This window comes from Eublepharis macularius, chromosome 7 (genome assembly GCF_028583425.1).
Source record: "Eublepharis macularius isolate TG4126 chromosome 7, MPM_Emac_v1.0, whole genome shotgun sequence".
In the NCBI taxonomy this organism is placed as follows: Eukaryota; Metazoa; Chordata; class Lepidosauria; order Squamata; family Eublepharidae; genus Eublepharis; species Eublepharis macularius.
In genome coordinates this window covers 66798973-66814772 of record NC_072796.1, presented here as the reverse complement: position 1 = coordinate 66814772, position 15800 = coordinate 66798973, and the positions used below count along the sequence as shown (strand labels likewise).

The window sequence follows — 15800 nt, the reverse complement described above, 5'->3', positions numbered from 1 at the left end:
TTGTCGGGTGTGGAGTGTTTTGTTGGCCTGGTGTTTTTCAGAACTGGAGCCCATGCTCTGTTCATTCTTAAGGTTTCTTCTTTCCTGTTGAAGTTTTGCTTATGCTTGTGAATTTCAATGGCTTCCCTGTGCAGTCTGACAAAGTAGTTGGAAGTGTTGTCCAGTATTTTGGTGTCCTGGAATAAGATACTGTGCCCTGTTTGAGTTAGGCTATGTTCAGCCACTGCTGATTTTTCAGGCTGTCCAAGTCTGCAGTGTCTTTCATGTTCTTTTATTCTTGTCTGGATGCTACGCTTTGTGGTCCCGATGTAAACTTGTCCACAGCTGCAGGGTATACGGTATACTCCTGCAGAGGTGAGGGGGTCTCTGCTGTCTTTTGCTGATCGTAGCATCTGTTGTATTTTTCGGGTGGGTCTGAATACTGCTTGAAGGTTATGCTTTTCCATAAGCTTTCCCATCTGATCAGTAATTCCTTTGATATATGGCAAAAACACTTTTCCTGTAGGTGACTGTTTTTCCTTGGTTGTTTGATTCATCCTGGGTTTGATTGCTCTTCGGATTTCATTTCTGGAGTAGCCATTTGCCTGAAGTGCGTGGTTTAGATGATTAATTTCCTCATTGAGAAAGCGCGGCTCACATATCCGTCTTGCACGATCCACTAATGTTTTCATTATGCCTCTTTTCTGTCGGGGGTGGTGATTGGAGTTTTTGTGTAAGTACCGATCAGTGTGAGTTGGTTTCCTGTAGACCTTGTGACCTAACTGAAAGTTTGCTTTGCGGATGACCAAGGTATCCAGGAATGAGAGTTTTCCCTCACTTTCTTTCTCCATTGTGAATTGTATGTTACATAGCCTAACTCAAACAGGGCACAGTATCTTATTCCAGGACACCAAAATACTGGACAACACTTCCAACTACTTTGTCAGACTGCACAGGGAAGCCATTGAAATTCACAAGCATAAGCAAAACTTCAACAGGAAAGAAGAAACCTTAAGAATGAACAGAGCATGGGCTCCAGTTCTGAAAAACACCAGGCCAACAAAACACTCCACACCCGACAATAGCCCTGCAGAGAAGATTAGCACATCAAGCACCAATCCATATGCAAAAGAACCTCCTCAGGTTACAGTGAAGCCTCCCGCCATTAGCATTCCACACCCTGGGAAACTCTTACAGAATGACTCAGCTCAACCCCACCCCTCCTGAGTAGATACAAATGACCTACATCTTTTCCACACTGTGACACTGAGAGATCTCTGTCTTTTGGTGCTACACCTCTGAAGATGCCAGCCACAGCTGCTGGCGAAACGTCAGGAACTACAATGCCAAGACCACGGCAATACAGCCCGGAAAACCCCCAACAACCATCGTTCTCCGGCCGTGAAAGCCTTCGACAATACATAGATCCTTATATCGCCAAATAGACTTCCTAAGAAAATAATTGAGAGTACAAAGCTGAATACTGCAAGCTAACTCTCTCTAACTGAAATGTTTGTGATCTCAGATAAGAAGTTAGGCAAGCTAGGACTAGTCAACAAAGTTTCATAATTTCATTTTGTTAATAAACTTTTTTATACATAAGTCACATGATATGGCATAAAGCCAAGCATTTATACTCTTGTCCTTTGAAAATGAGTTATGCTGTAACACAAAAACAACCTATAAACAGGTTATCAATGATCAAATGTCAAATTAACAACTACATTGTGATCAAGACTACAGCTACCATCCTGAAAGCAACACAGTGCCGCTTTCAACCTTCTTTCCAGAAGTAATCTCCCAGTACTACACCATACAGTGCTTTAGAAGCTCTCTTGATTTTGATTTTGAAAAGCAGCATGAAAAGGCACAGTAAAGATGCTGCAATGTTTAAAACTAGTTGAGAGTTTCAAAGGATTACAGCAGTGTGTTGAAGGGTGCCATAACACTCACCAGTTTTTCCTGTTGCCTGCGTGCTTCTTGAGTCTCAGGGATAAAATTCGTTGAATTGCTCCCTACCAGCTGACTATCTATCTTCCTTACGCGTCTGTGCTTGGCAGCCTACCCCTGTGGCCATGTAAGGCGCAAATCCTCCTCTTCCTCTAGAAACTGAAACTAAACCATGCCAAAGCAAAAAACTAGTCCTCACTGTTCTCCAAGTGTCCACAGAGGTTATCATAGAATCATAGAATCATAGAGTTGGTAGGGGCCATACAGACCATCTAGTCCAACCCCCTGCCCACTGCAGGATCAGCCTAAAGCATCTCTGACAAGTATTCATCCTGCCTCTTCTTGAAAACTGCCAGTGAGGGGGAGCTCACCACCTCCCTAGGCAGCTGATTCCACTTTTGAACTACTCTGACCGTGGAAAAAGTTTTTCCTAATATCCAGTTGGTACCTTTGTGCATGTAGTTTTAGCCCATTGCTTCGCGTCCTACCCTCTGCTGCCAACTGGAACAGCTCTTTGCCCTCCTCCAAATGACAGCCTTTCAAATATTTAAAGAGAGCAATCATGTCCCCCCTCAACCTCCTCTTCTCCAAACTAAACATTCCCAAGGCCCTCAGCCTTTCCTCGTAGGGCTCAGTCTCCAGACCGCTGATCATCCTTGTCGCTCTCCTCTGCACCCTCTCGATTTTGTCCACATCCTTTTTGAAGTGAGGCCTCCAGAACTGCACACAATACTCCAGGTGTGGCCTGACCAAGGCAGTATAGAGAGGGGCTATGACCTCCTGCGATTTCGACGCTATGGCCCCTTTGATACAACACAGGATTGAATTAACCTTTATTGCCACCGCATCACACTGACTGCTCATATTCAGTTTACAGTCCACTCTTACCCCAAGATCCCTTTCACAGGTTGGGGACCCATAGATTATCATAATAATAAGGTGCCATCAATTACAGCAGACTTATGATGACCCCTTCAAGGGGTTTTCAAGGTAAGAGATGAGCAGAGGAGGTTTGCCATTGTCCTGCTATAGTCTACAGAAAAATGGTATATAACCAAACAGCAGAGTAATGCATTTTGGTGTGCTTCTAAAATTGTTAATGTCTATCAATGTATTTAAATCTGTCTGGTTTGTGTTTTTCTACGATTTGACCATCTTGATTGTGGCTATCCTTACCCCGTGGAGACCCAATGTCCCTCAATTGTTGGAGGCATTTGTACAGTGATTCGGGCTCCACTGTGAAGATGTTTCAGCATGTGAGGACACTGTGACTCCTTGAAAGTTCGCCATGCATTCTTCTCCAGTGACCGAGGGTGGGACTTGCTGTCTGCATGAAGAAGTGCAGAACCTTCTCCCAGCCCTGAAAAATAAAAAAGGAAATATAAAAGAACTCAGGTGAATTTAGTCAACATTTCAGTTCCCAAGAAGCATGAACATTTAGAACTGACTTGCAGGTACATTCTTGTACTTATATATCCGCACTAACTTAGGAGGATCAATTTATTTTAGCAATGGAAGTATCCTTAGAAGCGAGAAGCATGTTGGGACCAGTTTTCTGACACACACGTAAGGTTGAAATACATGGGCATAGTTGCCACATTACAAAAGACATGCATTACAGACTTGCAAATACAACATTATATCACCCCTGAAAACAATAAACACAAATCAGTAACATCTTTTGGAGGTTTCAGAGCATGTGGAAACAACACTAAGCTTATATAGGATTTACCGAGTGTGCTCTATAGTGGATTATAATCATGTGGCTGAAAACAGATATCCATGTAAAACATTAATCAGGGTCAGATGCTTTATCTATAGCTGCAAAGATTTACATAACATGAATTGGCATGTCACAGTCCTGCTCACTCTAATAAAAGTGGACCGAACCATTGACATGCATACAAAATGCACACTCCCACAAATGAATAATGTGGAAATATACACTCAGACAAGTACTGAGATAAGAATGACCCAATACAAAAATGCCCACAGTGTATTCATGTGTGTCTGTTTCAGAAAAATAAACAGGACTCTTATAGCCAGGACTTTTTTTCAGCAGGAACGCGGAGGAACGGAGTTCCGGAACCTCTTGAAAATGGTCACATGGCTGGTGGCCCCACCCCAATCTCCAGACAGAGGAGAGTTGAGATTCCCCTTGGAGGGCAATCTCAACTCCCCTCTGTCTGGAGATCAGGGGGCAGGGCCACCAGCCATGTGACCATTTTTGCCGAGGGAAACCCACTGAGTTCCACCACCTCTTTTCCCAGAAAAAAAGCCCTGCTTATAGCACATTTAAAGAATATTTGTGCTAGTATAAGCTTTCACAAACTAACACCCAGAAAAGCAATCTACTAGCTTGTCTAACTTGATATATTCGATTCCAAAGGTGTATGTTGGTACACTTAACTAAAAAGTATGGCAAAAAGTGGGTATCATACTGAATCCTATTTATTTAAAGCTGCTCCCTAACTGCATGTATGCATGTAGTTTTCTGTTCTACAGATGTAACAACACCTTAGATGTAAACAACACCTACAGATGTAATCAACACCTTAGCATACATCAGACCCTTTGATTCTATGATCCACAGCTCATCCAGATCATCTGTGCTTCAACAGATAAAAGTTTTACACAGATTCCTAAGTTCAATGTTAGCCACCAACTCAAAGGAAACTGTAGATAAGCTGATACAACCATTTTCCATCTATGGAAGCAGAATAGTAGCAGTTTTCTACACAAGATTGTTGAGACGTGAAAAATCAAAGGTGTCTTATGTATTTTTAAGTTCAAAATGTGGCTGTCATCATGATGGGCAGGGATGTAGACCTTCAAATTGGAAGGATCCTTGGGAGGATGTACAGTACATTTCTGTGTACTTGCTTCTTCTTACAAGATTCCTGACAAGGGGGCAGTCTCCTGTTACCTTACCGTCTAGGTCAACCAGTGGCCATTAGCCAGGATGGCAAAACAGAACTTCCATGTTCACAAGCAGTGTACATCTGAATACCAGTTTCTTGTGGGGGGGGGGAGACATCAACAACAGAGGCAGGCTTTTGCCCTGTTTCATAGGACTTATGGTTGGGCATTGGCAGAAACAGAACGCTGGACTAGATGGGCCACTGGTCTGTTTCAGCAGGGTTTCTCTTAAGTTTGTATGATATTTTCCAAAGGTATCACCCAATTCATAGCTATATGGCCAAAGATAAGGAAATATGTTTTTGACCAAGAATACCCCCAAAGCAATTTTATTTCCTGCTGAGAAACATTGAACATATTTGTCTTAAACAACTTCCCATGAAAGTTAAAGAACTTTCATTTTAAAACCTGAAAACTGTTGGACATCTAATCACGTATTGAATTTAAAGTATATGCAGAATTAATATTAAAGTATGCATAATAATGCAGATTGAGACATAATGTATGGTGAATATGGAGAGATTACTAGTTTACATACCCTGATATTCCATTGGTCAATATTTCCTGATTTACACCAAAATAAATAAAAACTTGTTCCACTCTGGCCCCATAGATAAAGCAAAAGCCAAGTATAACCTATGAGCATTAAATATGTTATGCCAATATTAACATGATGATTTTGTCTCTGCAACAAACTATTCAAGTGGAAACTTGTCAGAAGCTTTAAAAAGTTTCCAAAATATACAACATAATTGACCTAGATTAAAAATTTGACTTTCGCTATCTAGTCAATTACCCTACAAAATTAAGTAAATATACTTTAGGATTATCTTTTGATGTGGAAACAGCTAGATAACCTGATTGCATGGTAAAATGTATAAAGTTCCAATCTGACTATCATGTCTCACTGCCAAGCAGGTGTTTGTTTTGAGCTCTACTTCAGTCACTCTGAACATCAAAAGGAGTAAAATCTTGAAGAACTGGTCACTAAATTAGCCATAAAGAAAGGATGAGATGCAGAAAGCAGAATATTAAAGCCATTATTTTAAAAAACAGTCTGTGTGCGTGCATGCGTGTGTGTCGGGGACAAACTTTGCTTCCTCCTTGAATTCAACAGCAGTCTTTACTCATAAAAGTGAAGGTTAGCTCATAATCCACCCACTGCGCTGGTCCTCAGGTTTCTTAATGCCGGACTAGCAAATGTGGACCACAGCACACAATACACAACTGGACAATATCAAGTGCAAATGCATATCTAAACACAATGTGGAAATGGATGCACCTTCCCTATATGTTTTTGAGGCAGCGATTAGAGGCCATTGAAGGATTATTGTATTTCTTACCATGCTTTTCACTGTCACATAGAACACCCTGTGCTCATCTCTGGATTTGGGTCATTGTTAGTACAGTTCAGGATACTATTTTTGCTGTATGTTTAAAAGGCATACATAAAATCAAATATTACTACTAAAGTCAGTAGTGATTTCATCAGACATGAAAAGAATCCTCCCGCAGTTAAATTAAATGCATATTAAAATATTTTAATAATGAATTTGAATACTTCGCACAGCAATAAAAGTTTTTCAAGGCAAGTATTTTCGATATATACTAAACCATATCCTACACTATGCAAGAGAGGATATAATTACTTAGTAAGGGACAAGTTTTACACTATCTTAAATAATCCTGTAATATGTATGATAAAAGCCATTCACCTCTTATGAGGTTCAAATACCATAAAGTACGAACTGGGAAAATTCAATATACCTGCAACAAGTGCTACATTGAGAAATATACGGAAAAGCAGCAAGTATGTATTGCACAAAAACATGATCTTATGGAAAGGCTGCATGTCTGGTGTAGCTCCTCCAAGCATTTTGAAGCATGGGGATGGGGGCGGGTGCTGAAAAAGAAATTAGCCAAATTGTTTAGAATTCACTCTACTGTCGTATTTTAATCTGAATGATTTTAGCATTTGACATCTGAAACTTTTGTGGCTTTTTGTATAAGCAAAGAAAACCATGATAATGGACATGTTCCAGCTGCAAATCTCCTTTGACATTCAACAGGTTTCATTTAGACTAATGAATACAAGGGTTTTATTTATTTGTTTTTAGAGAAGGCTATTCCTATGGTGTAGAGACATTTATGAGGCAACAGAAGTATGAACTTGTATTTTACTTAATTTATATTTCCATTGCATGAGTAAACCCTTGACTTTGAAAAGGTAAACTAAGAATTTTAATGCTTATTTATATAAACATATTTAATATACTCCTGGATTTCCAAATGCAGTCCAGCTGCCCGAGTCATGGTTATGTGATCTAAAATAGCTTGGTAGCACTGCTTTTCAGCTATTGTTCAGTTATCTTGATGGATGCTGGTAGGTGGCTAAGAAGTCAGAGTGGCTGAAGTGCCACTGTTCAACACTATGACTCAAAAGACCAATTCCATTTCAGCTTGCCCTAACCAAAGTAATACTTCCAAATCTGGCAAGTAATACAGCCAAATGCCGTCATTACATAGTACTATGTAAAATCTTGCCTTAAACACAATTCAGTTTGGCAGCACTTGATTTCAAGGCCACCAATATTGAGAGTGGCAGAAGTCTAGAGCACATCACAGAAGGAAAAGATAATGGAACTGGATTTGTTTAGAACACTCAAGAAGCCCTTTTATATCAGTAAATATCCAACTGGTTCACTACCTTGTTATACACAACCATATGCTTCTAGAAAATGTACAAGCATAGCTGGAACAGCCTGCCCCCATTGTTTGTCCACCAGCAGTTTTTATTCAAAGATATATTACCTGAGACTATGGGAGTTCTATTTAGCTAGTAGGGCTAACAGCCATGAATTTGTAAAGCTATCTAAGCTAGTGGTTATGGATTCCAAAAGTTAATTATATGTTGTGTAAAAAAACACTTTCTTTTCTCTATCCAGGACTCTACCACCAATTTATATTACTGTGTAACCCCCAAATTCTATGATAGAAAATTACAGGAGATACTGTTCTTTAATTTATATTCTCTGAAACCATGTTTTAGGCAGTTTAAAAATCTCAAAACAAACAGCAGTTGGCCTAACTAGGATGAAAGTAAAATCTTCATATATAGACAAAAAAAGTTCCTCAGTAGTCTTAAGAGAAATGCCTTACATCATTTTTTCAAACCAAGAAGGTTCAAGCTGAGCAATATTTTCTTGGGCAACACATACCACCATGTGCTGAAAAGATCCCACTCAATCTACCACAGAATAGAATAGTAGAAAAGACATTGAGCAAGCCTTCCTCTGAAAACCTCAAATGATGTGGGCCCATATGAAGGCAACTGCCCTCTACATTGACCATTTTAGAGCTTGGTCTTAAAGTGTTTACTCAACAGTAAGTGCTGCTGAATACAATAGGAGTTGCTTAGGGTAGCAGCAGAAAATGTAACAGAAGCAAAACAAATTAAACTGTTGATATACATCACATAAAATAAAACTCATGTGTTGAAATTACAGAAATATACATTTAGTTTATACGCTAGGAAAAAGCTAAATATAACAGTAGCTTTTTCATCTACTATCCTCCCATTGGAGGCTATAAAACCTCTTTATCTGGAAATTTAATGAAAGGTCTCTCTCAGAAAATATAGATCACTAACTGAGGGCAAGCCGGTTGGGACAAGATAGCCAAAACTAGATGGCAATATTAAGATTCTACAACTATAAATGAGAAAACAGAACTTGTACATGCATGAAGTAAAACTAACAAGATCCTTTTAAAAAGTTTGCCTAAGCATTCTCCTAAACAAGTGTTATTGACAGAACAGTTTCAGGAAATTAGTTTAGGAATAAAAATTAAAATAATACAAAGAAGTTATAAGTTACAAATCCAAGCACTATATCCAATTGTCTGTCTCTATTTGAGCCCAAGGGGGCAATGGTTTTCCACCACAAATCTTCATCCCTATGATGTTGATTCTTTCTCCTCCCTTTAAAAAAAATGCTTCCATTTGATGACACTGTGAAATGGGGAAAAGAACAGTTTCCCCCTTTCAACTTCTCTTGGCAGAAGCTGGTTTGATCTGACTATTGGCCCTGATTTGTTTCACATTTCAGCCAAAGTTTAAAACAGCTCTGTAATTCCAAGCAGATGAGCCTGGGAGACTAACCCTATAATTATACCTTCTCTCCTAACTTAGCCTCTAACTTCAAATCTTCCGTTTTGATTCCTAGACGCCCAGATCAGAGAATTCTAAAGTACACCTTGGCGTCCAGGCAGGTCTGTCTCAACCAGACATATTTATACAGTCTATATATTTTGTAGTTGTGGGAGGAGAATAAAAATGCCTTTTGATGAGCAAGAACTCTTTATCTCAAGAAAGACAAGCTGAAAGATCATGGCCTTTATTATTTATGGCATTTGTATACTTAGTGTTGTCCAAACAAAGGGGAAGATATTAATTCCTTTATTCTAAATCCACATCGTCAGATCCTATAGGGTAGTTTCTGAATTTTCAAATACTGATAATACATATAAGCAAGCATGTAATTTAGTAATATATCTGAATAATACAAATACAGTTTTCAAAGAGGTTGTCTTTTCACAGCTGCTGCTTGGAAGGGGAAAAAAAGAAATTTTGGTGCTCAATGCCTTGGAAAACTGAGTGATGTGGTTACGTGTCTGGGTTAATACAACTGCAGGGCTGATGCTACTTGATCTTATGCTGGATGGCCACACAGCAATAAAAACAGCCTGATCATTTTAGTTGGAGAGAAGGATCAACAAATGTTGGCACAAACCAATTCTTATGGTTGCATTGCCCACTCCACCTTTCTTCCAGATCTAGCATGTGCTGAAGGCTTGGAGGAGAGGCCAGTCAGTTGTGCAAGAAAGTGTGGAAGGTAAGAAGCAGCTTCAATCTTGCCAAATCTCATCATACTGAGAACTCTAAGGAGGGCAACTTGCTTGCTCTTGTGGAAAGTTGTTGGATTATATTCTGTACACAAAAACAATGCAAACTGAAACAGGTGGTGATATAAATCTTTGATCTCCTTCTGAGTAGCCTTTGTTTTGGTAACTCTTTCAATGAACATTTCTGAGACATATAGCCCTGGATTGGGAAATAGTAAAGTTAAACATATAGAAGAACAAGCCTTGCTGGGAAAAGATCAGCACGGTTTCTAGAAAGGAAAGGATGATACAGACTTTCTATATTGAGAGCCAGTTTGGTGTAGCGGTTAAGAGCGTGGGACTCTAATCCGGAGAGCCGGGTTTGATTCCCAACTCCACTTGAAGCCAGCTGGGTGACCTTGGGCTAGTCATGGCTCTCTGGAGCTCTCTCAACCCCACCCACCTCACAGGGTGTTTTGTTGTGGGGATAATAACAACATACTTTGTAAACCGCTCTGAGTGGGCATTAAGTTGCCCTGAAGAGCAGTATATAAATTGAATGTTGTTGTTGTTGACTCCCAAATTCTTTTCAGCAAAGGTTGTCACCAAAGGCTCCAGATCAAATTTAGCAGTTATGAAATAAGAGAATGGGTCTTCTTACAGATTGGTAACTTGTAAAAGAACAGAAGCAGGGGTAAGACTAAAGAGAGTTCTGCCATAATGTGGGAGGTAATAAGGGTCTCCTAGGGATCACTGCTATTTATTCTTAAGTGATCTGGAGTCGGTTGCGAAGTGTCAATGTCTGCAAATGACAGCAAATAACTCAGGTGATATTCAAACCAAACTCTTAAGAGAAGCTTTCCACAGTGAGTACAGTAAGTAAATGTGATATAATCTGAATATTATGCACAGTTCTGAAAGCTCCATCTCAAAAAAATTGTACATCTGGAAAAGGTGAGGAAAAAGTGGAGAAAAGGGCAACCAAAATGATCAAAGTGTTGAAGCACCTTACATATGAGAAAATGCTAACACATTTGAGGATTTTTGATTTCACAAAAAAGATGACAAGATCAAGGTTTCTAAAAATCATGATAGCATGGAGACAGCAGAAGTGTTTTTTTTCTCCTTTCCCCTTACATAAAGTTTGGTACATCTACGCACCACATAATTTATTCAAGGTCACAAGATTTGATGATGGCCGTTACTTTAGAAGGCTTTAAGACACCAGACAAATTCACAAAGCATAAGACTATCAACAGCTATTACACATGATAGCTACGTGGAATATTCATATTGGAAGTAATGTAAACACCTCTAGCTACCAGTCACTGGAATGTCAGCAACAAACATGGCAGTTGTCTTCATGCCTTCACTTAGCTTCCTGAAAGCACCTGCTTGGCCATAGTTCATAACAACATACTTGATCCCTGGTCTGATCCAATCTTAAATTCTTATTTGCATGTTATACAGTTAGTGCAAGTCAAAATTTATAGTGGGTTTTTTGTTTTTACATATCCCATGAAACTGTGGATGCAGCTCACAGGTCTTATGTTGCTGAATAGTGTGCCTGAAATTGGTAGAATAATTTGGGCCTATGGGCTAAGATGTGTTCCAGGTGATCATGCATGGAGAGTCCCACTTACTTTAGCTATGGGTTTCAAAAGAAGGAAAACATAAGTACAATGCTTCCTCCCTGACTCTGAGCTTCTATGCACCAACTGAACTGCTCAAATACGAAAAGGCAATAATATGGATTATGTATAAAGTTCAAAGCAAAACAGGCAAAATGGACTTTCCCTAAACAGTTATCCAGTTGGATCTTTTACAATCCAATACATGTAAGCACATCAGTAAGAACCCCATCAGTAATAATCCCAACAGCACCTAGGATTGTTTTAAAAAATGACCCAAAGATATGTAAGTAGTTCTTAATAGCTCTGTATGTCTTTTGGAAATCTCTCCCTGTGCAATACCGCTTCTTTAAAACCTGAAAACAGACCACACTATTTCCGATGGCATAAATTGTTCAGTAATCTGCCCCTGCAGTTTTCTCAAGGAAATGAGAACCCCTGGTGCCACCCTATTAAATAGGTGAATAATGCTAACAAATGCACAGCATTTTGATGACAATTTATATACCTGCAATAAAATAGAACAGCCTGGGATAACAGGTTAAGAAAGAAGAAAGCGTATTTAAATAATGATTATTACTGTTATAATCACACCACAACCAATGTGCATGTCGACATACAGAGCCAGATCCCAACTCTGAATAGTATTTCACCTAAAGCTCCCTAAGAGAAGAAATAATAATAATAATCATAGTGACGGTGACGAGAAGAACTACACTGCTAATTCAGCAGCCCTTTCTATCTACGTATCTACGACACTCACCATGCAAGAGCAGGGCTAGGAACAGGTACCTAACCAGGCTGCAGCAGGGACAGGACATCGCCAGTTCTCCAACAACGTCTCTTCTACCCAGGCCCCCCCTCCCTTTGATTCTCTTCGGTTTCTTCGTCCGAAGCGCGGAGGCTCCTTGAAGTCCCAGGATGAAAGGCGTGCTGGAAAGCCGCTGGAGCCACCTGGCCAAATGAAAATTCCACAGTGCGGCGACTGGCCGCCTCCTCCGCTCTCTCCCCCTCAAAAAGGAGGGCAGCTGCAAGAACAGAAGGCAGAGCCCGCCGCCCCAGGCTGAGCTTCCCCGCAGCCGAGGGCTCTGCAGCGGAGAAGGGCCGTTGGGCGTGCGCCGAGGTGCCCGCGTCCCTTCTGCTCAGATACCGCCTTGGACAGCTGCGGCCGCCCTTCGCTGCCTCGTGTTCTCCTCTGCGCGTCTCCTCTTGCGGCTCTTTCTCCTCCTCGCTGGGCTGGTGCTGCAGCGGCTGCGACGGCTGCAGCAACTCCCCTTCATATTTTCCCTTGCAGCGGCATGAGGAGGAGGGGTCAGGGAGGTGGCGCGGGAGGGACTCCGATCGCCGCCGGCTCCCGAAATCGGACACCCTTGACTTGAAGGGAGACTACAAAGGCGAGGGTTTTTTTTTGTAATGGGAGGCTTCCGCGGTTCCCGCCCAGGATGCGTTCCTGTCCGGCCCCCTGCCTGCCCCCAGTACCAAAGCCAGCCCAAGGAGCCGGCTGAGGCCCCGTCAAAGAGCTTCCCAAAACATTCTCCAGCGTCAAAACAAGAACGGCTAGGGAGGCTCATAGAGGCTCAGCCACTCGCTGTCGCTTGCGGCTGGCAAAAAAGGAGGCGGGGAATGCCGCGTGCTCCGCTGTCTGTGGAGGAGGAATCCCCCCGTGCTCCCCTCCCCGGCCTCTTCCTCCGCACGCCTCAATACCGAAGGTGCGGAGGGATCTGTAAATGTAAAAGGTACCCAGCAGGTAGGTTCTGGGGTGCCAATATCTTGCGTGTTATGGAATATTCCTTGTGTTTCTCAGGGAATTAGATTGGGGGGACGTGTTTTTTTTCCAGGCAGGTTACCTCTGCCTGCAGGTAGCCTCAAGCCACTTGGGATTTCTGTTCAGTGTGGACTGGATTCACACTCCCTTTGGAACACAAATGAAAAGCAATCTTAGCTCCAGAACATGCTGAACCTAGAAGATATTGGAGCTTCCATTTTTCTACACGTCATATGCCAAAAATATGCACATAGTGTATTAAGGCCCCACAGAAGGTATAAAAGCAACAGGTAACTTTACCCTAAAAACTAAGCAACGTATCTAAGAAACCTTGAACTGAATTGGCCTGGAAAGTGAAACTTCTGCTAAGAGGCTGTATTCTTAGTAGCTCCTAATATGTAAGGTGGGAGAGCTAATTGCTTTATCTAATTCTGAACAGTTGCCCCAGGACACACCCAGGTTTGTACAAAAATCCCCAAAGTTTTTTTTTTTAAAAAAAGGTCAGAGAAGGGCTTATAATTGCCCGCTCCCCCAATGGAGAATACTGTTCAAGATCTCTTGAGAGTTTACTTAGCAACTTACTTGGCAGGAAAGTAAAGTACTGCTGGAGGAGTCCAGTGAAGGGAAGTAAAGGGAGATGAAATGGTAGGATGTGGTTAAAAAGAGAGGGAAAGTTCTAGTAGAGAAAGGAGACCAGTGGAATGACAAAAATAGAAAGAAAATGCCTGGGGGCAGAAGAAGCAAGAGAAAGCACCCGGGAAGGAAAAAAAAAGGAAAGGGGCTGGTAGGAGACAGCAGAGGAAAAGGTTGGATCTCCCCTGTGAGCCTTGTGTGTTCCAGTTTGTACAAGGTCATATAGTGTCTCTCCATGAGTATTGAGTCTTGCCTTTAGAGTGCCAAACAGCCTGGGACCAGGTATCTATAGGACCCCCTGTTCCTATGTGAACCTTCTGTCAGGTCCTGCTTCATATGTTATTAGAGAAAAGGCTTCTGTGGTGGCTGTCAGAACTGTGGCTAGATAATGTCCTTACTCCAGACTACCTTCTGCAATTAGACAACAGTCCATTGTTTCCAAAAGGTTTTTACTGAAGAATTAGTTCATTATAGTCCACTAGCCTGAATACAATATTCAGGATGGTACATATGCATTGTTATCAATGATAGGCAAAGCATGAGGTACAAAGTAACAGATCACAACAGGCCCAACCTCCCCCCACAGTTCCCAAAACAACCCCTTTGAAGTTAGGAAAGCGAAAGTTCTTCAAGGCCCGTTCATGCTGGAACATCGGTAGCCAAAACAATCCTTTTCTGTGAGATAGCTGCCTGGGAACCTTGGCACCTGTGAAGAGAGCACTTAAACACTGAAAGGATTAAAAATGGAGTCGGTTAAGCAAAGGCATACAAGAAAGCATTCTGGACCTGACAGTGGCAATCTGGCCTTTGCCATGCACCAAGCTTCTTGAGCTTTAAGTGTGGATTTTATATTTCCCTCATTTTTCAAATATATATATTTGATGGAACCTACTTTGCTTTTTCTTTTTGCAATTGCTGTTTTGATGTTTTCATAATGACAGCTTTATTGCTCTGATTTTTAGATTCTGTATAATGCTGTTGCTTTTATTAGAAATGTTTTTGCTTTGTTTTACTTATTTGTATTTTTTTAGCTTTTGCAAGCTGCTTTCCAAATGTTTAGACTAAGGTTCAACCTACACAAGATATTACCATTCTGTGACTAGAATTCCTAATGTGTGGTTTGGCCCTAAAAAGTGGCACTGAGGAAGGAGGGAGTTAATGCTCTCCCCTGTGGTGTTTCCCTGATCAAAGACATCTCTCCCACCCCAACTGCTTTAAGCCTCAGCTGTAGTTCAGGAGAAACAATAAAAGGCCAAAAAAATTACTAACTGAAGCATACAGGAATCAGAAATGCAAGGTAAAATTTTATAACAAAAATAATTTAAAAATAAGACAATTTGTCTTAAAAATAAGATGGGACCATTTAGAATTAACAACTGAACTGAAAGAAGCAAGGAAAACAAGGGGTTAGCTTCTTTGATTTATTGTTTTTAAATTGAAGACTCTGTTTTGTTCTTTATTCCAGATCCTAACCGTTCCAGATTCTAACCATTCCAGATTCTAACCAATACCCAATGACATTTAAAATGACATTAAAGCATTCTGGATAAATTGGGTTCTGGATCTAGCTGAAACTGACTCAAATCTCGCTACTCAAATCTGATAGACGAGTGTTTGGTTCTTCAGATTAAATAAATTATGCCCTTCAACTTCAGCGTAAAACGATTGATAATTGGGATGGAATCAGCAAACCTTCTGTTCTAGGGTGATATTAGAGGCAATATGGAATGGAATGACAAAAACCAAATCTTTAGGTTTGGATCCAGACTAGATATTTCCATGGGTGCAACGATCTCCACTCATGGAGTGCAGTTTCCCTACCTCCAATGGCAGCCAGCCCAAAATTCCCCCTCAAAGCCACTTCCTAGGTATTGCCTCTTCAGGATTTCAGGGGAGGCATTTGGGCTACCATAGAAGGGGGTGGAATTGCACTCTTTGGGTTGAAATCCTTGAACCCCATGGAAACATTAGTCTGGATCCAGCCCATAATCTGGATTGTCTTCAGTATTATGTACATAAGCCAATTTGCAGTGTTGCCTTAG

General features: G+C 41.0%; 1 protein-coding gene across 1 annotated transcript in view; it reads right to left on the bottom strand.

Moving 5' to 3' along the window:
• APCDD1 (APC down-regulated 1) overlaps positions 1 to 12735 on the bottom strand; it is a 41851-nt gene extending 29116 nt beyond the window's left edge. The window contains exons 1-2 of the mRNA XM_054984682.1: positions 12124 to 12735; positions 3106 to 3289 (exon numbers count right to left, since the gene is read on the bottom strand). Coding sequence (XP_054840657.1) covers positions 3106 to 3289; positions 12124 to 12181 — 242 coding nt within the window. The 5' untranslated portion in view covers positions 12182 to 12735. The remainder of the gene's footprint in view (positions 1 to 3105; positions 3290 to 12123) is intronic.
• Between the last annotated feature and the right edge of the window lie 3065 nt (positions 12736 to 15800).